This window comes from Nelumbo lutea, chromosome 7 (genome assembly GCF_056320005.1).
Source record: "Nelumbo lutea isolate HS-2025 chromosome 7, American lotus-T2T, whole genome shotgun sequence".
Lineage (NCBI taxonomy): Eukaryota > Viridiplantae > Streptophyta > Magnoliopsida > Proteales > Nelumbonaceae > Nelumbo > Nelumbo lutea.
In genome coordinates this window covers 4,074,429-4,078,215 of record NC_142690.1, presented here as the reverse complement: position 1 = coordinate 4,078,215, position 3,787 = coordinate 4,074,429, and the positions used below count along the sequence as shown (strand labels likewise).

General features: G+C 39.6%; 1 protein-coding gene across 1 annotated transcript; it reads left to right on the top strand.

The window, feature by feature from the left end:
• The first annotated feature begins 966 nt into the window (after positions 1 to 966).
• Positions 967 to 3,501, top strand: LOC148844722 (DNA double-strand break repair RAD50 ATPase). The gene is made up of 2 exons (XM_088955103.1): positions 967 to 1,523; positions 1,815 to 3,501. Exons 1-2 carry the CDS (start codon positions 1,290 to 1,292, stop codon positions 3,333 to 3,335), a joined length of 1,755 nt encoding a protein of 584 aa, XP_088811229.1. The 5' UTR covers positions 967 to 1,289; the 3' UTR covers positions 3,336 to 3,501.
• Positions 3,502 to 3,787: the final 286 nt, after the last annotated feature.

The window sequence follows — 3,787 nt, the reverse complement described above, 5'->3', positions numbered from 1 at the left end:
GGTACGAGCTATGTTGACGAAAATACCCTCGTTATTTACTAAATTACACAGTTGAATTATCATTCTACACATCCTTAAATGTAAGCTATCCATAAATAGTTGTCCTCCCTCCTGTTATCGATACTTGCTTATATCTCGTACAGTGTTTTAGTCTCTCTGCATCTTGCCATTGAGGTCAGAGAAAGCTTATATCTCGTACAGTGTTTTAGTCTCTCTGCATCTTTAGATTCTTTACTACATAAATGCCGATGCTTGCCTTGGCTTCACGTCAAGGCGACCAAGATAACGAGGGAGATCAAAACTACCCATAGAGATTGTTTGACCAAGTAGTCTAGTTTTTAATTCTTTTTTATTATAATTGAATTTCAGCATGAAATTGTACTTCAGACCCAATTATTCTAATTAGTAACTATAACTGATCTATTTGAAAATAGCATTAAACATTGAATATGACAATATGTCCTAAATGTTGGTATTTAACATTTTTGATGACCTTGAAAACCAATATGATATGGTACAATAAATATCAATTGTCATGTATATAACAAAATACGGTAAATTGTCCAAGAGTGTCCTTTTATTTTTGTGCCCCTGATTAAATGAATGCATCAATCAAGATGAAACAAGGGACCCTCCCAACAATGTGGACCCCATGCATTAGTCAATCACAATGTAAGTTGACAAATACAAAATACAGAAACAAGTACGTATGGGAGCACCCAAGCAAATAGAAGAGAAAGAAACACAAATCTCGATTTGAAATATGCCTGTGGCGAATGGAATTGATCGTCCCTTAAGCCTGCAAAATTATAGGTAGGGAGAGTCACCACTCACCAGAGAGAGAGGGGTACAGGGTATAATCCATTGCTCATAAATTATGTAAGGAATTCAAGGGTATTTTTGACAATTCAACTTTGGCTTGCCTCATTCCTGCTTACAGGCTTACATGTACATGGAGTAGAAAACACTACACCCGCTGCCTCTCTTTTAGCTACACTTGATATCTCCCTTCCTCTCGTTCCTTCGCATTCATGCCCAGCCATTTGACAACAGAGACAAAGGCTCATTGGATTTTCACAACACCCACCATCTCTCTCTCTCTCTGGTTTACTAAATTCTCCATTTTGATATTGGTCGTCCTTTCCACGAATTAAATCCGACCATTAGATATTCGCCCCTTCATCTTCCACTGCACTTCTCCTTTGCTCTGATAGCTTCTTCAGCCCTCCATCAAATATTCTCTTCTCTGGGGTATTTATGTTCTGTTGTTACTGTTCCGTTCCTTGTTAATGGCTGCTGCAGCTGCTACTCAAAGCTTTCAGAACAGCAACAATGACCGCCATCAAGTTAGTAGGCAAGAAATCCAGGTCGCCATTGCCAAAGCTGTAGAGCTCAGAGCTCTTCATGCTGCTTTGATTAAAGGGAACAGCCCTGCAAATCGCAGGTTCCCTAGCTCTGCTTCTCCCTCTCTTTCACGTCCTTCCTCTCAGCTCTCAGCTCATGATTACCCTGTTTTTACTCCGGTGAGTTTTCTCAGTTTCCCTTTTTTGGGTTTTGTTGGCTAATTTTTGTCCCATCAATTCCTAAGTTGAGTTGATGTCATCGGTTAATTTAATGTAAATTTCGTTATTGCAAATTTAATATGCTGTAATGCCATTACTGAGTTTTTCCTGTAATGCTAGCTTTTAAGGCTTAGGCTTAGAATTGAGTAAAACCTTCTGATAATTAATCTCTTTTATCGTGGCGGTCACCAATGTGTGCTTGCGATACTTTTGCCTAGTTAATTGAGTTGTGCTAGTTTGAACTTTGAACAGAGCTATGGAGAGGAGTCATTACCTGGGTTTCACCACAATCGATGGGAAAAAACTTCATCGGAAAATTTTGATGTAGGAAACGAGGATGGAGACCATCCGTCTGACACTACAAAGGATATTTCGCCTTCCTGGAAGGGGTTTCCTTCTGTTTTGTTTGGCAGAGAACCCCATGTCTGTCTGTCTGAAGATCATAAGTCTGTGAAAAGTTCTTGCACGAACCACATTACTACCCTTACATCCCCTGGAGCTGATTTTTTGAAGTCGAGCAGGAGTACCGGTTCCAGTGATTTCAAATCCGTCACAACCTGCAATAGATGCAAGCCTGCGGTTATTACCACTGGAAGTGATAATGGGTCCAAAATCATCAAGAATTCTAATCTCGTAGTGCCTCTATCGGATTCTCACTTGACAGTTCAGTCACAACCAAGGAGTAAAGGAGCTATCTTCTCATGGCTCTTTCCTCGGTTAAGGAAGAAGCACAAGAATGAGACGTCCCTAAACCGAACAGAATCTGAACAAGTATCTCAGATTTTCAAGGGCTTGGGAATCATGTCGCTCGAATCATTGAAGAAAGAACTGATGGAAGCTAACGAGCATAGAGATGCAGCTTTAATGGAGGTATCAGAGATGAAATCTTCCTTGGGGGATCTGAAACACAAGCTGGAGTACCTTGAGGCCTACTGCGAAGAGCTGAAGAAAGCTCTGAAACAAGCAATGCTGGGAAAAGATGCTCAAGTCCCTGAAAAGTCCATTAGTTTGCTGAAAAGAGGGAAATCAATTGATGGAAATGGTGATAACCTAATGCCTGTTAGCCATGAAGTAATGGTGGAGGGTTTTTTGCAAATTGTATCTGAAGCAAGATTATCAGTGAAACAGTTCTGCAAGATTCTTGTTGAGCAGATTCAAGAAACAGACAACAATTTGATGGAGAACCTAAATTTGCTTCTCCAACCACACAAGCTGACTTTTAACTCAAAGTATTCAAAGGCAGTATTGTACCATTTAGAAGCACTCATAAACCAGTCTCTCTTTCAGGATTTCGAGAACTGCATATTCCAGAAGAATGGTTCACCCAAAATCTTAGATCCTAAGCAAGAACGCCAAGCTCAGTTCTCATCATTTGTTGCACTGAGAAACCTAAGTTGGAATGAAGTTCTACGCAAGGGAACCAAGTATTACAGTAAAGAATTCAGTAGGTTCTGCGATCAGAAGATGAGTTGCATCATTTCCACACTGAATTGGACTAGACCATGGTCTGAACAGCTACTCCAATCATTCTTTGTAAGTGCCAAGTGCATTTGGTTACTCCATCTGCTTGCATTCTCATTCAATCCCCCAATAGCAATCTTGAGAGTTGAAGAGAATAGATGCTTTAATGCCCTATACATGGAGGATATATTTGTAGAACAACAGAGATCACAAACTCCAACTAGAGTTAAGATCATGGTGATGCCAGGATTTTATGTTCAAGATAGAGTGCTTAGGTGTAAGGTTCTCTGTAAGTATAAGGCCATTCGCTAATTTGCAATTCATTTCCGTGCCATTTTTGCTCTTCCTCCATGGCACTAACCAAAAGGCTGTATCATTTTTTCAGTTGTTCATGAGCAGCTTCAATCAAATGTATAAGTTTGTTTGTTTTGAATTTTAAGTTAATAAGTGCTTGAAAGAGAGCTTCTTTTTATTTCAATTCGAGGGAAGTCAGGTGAAAATTTGAAGCCCCATACATTTCAATGGTTGGTAATGCAGATTAGTATTTCCCTTCTTGTTTTTGTGGGATTACATCAGCCTGGATGTTCAGATTTGCCTCTTCAATTCATCAACCCCAATGACTGATTGGTTTCACATTGGGTTAGTACTTAGTACAACTGTATCCATTTGATCCATCTAGTTATTTGTGGAACATGTGTGTTTGATTACCTCAAACTCAAAGTTCATGTGCAACATTCTTACGTTAAGACTGAACATGGTTTAGC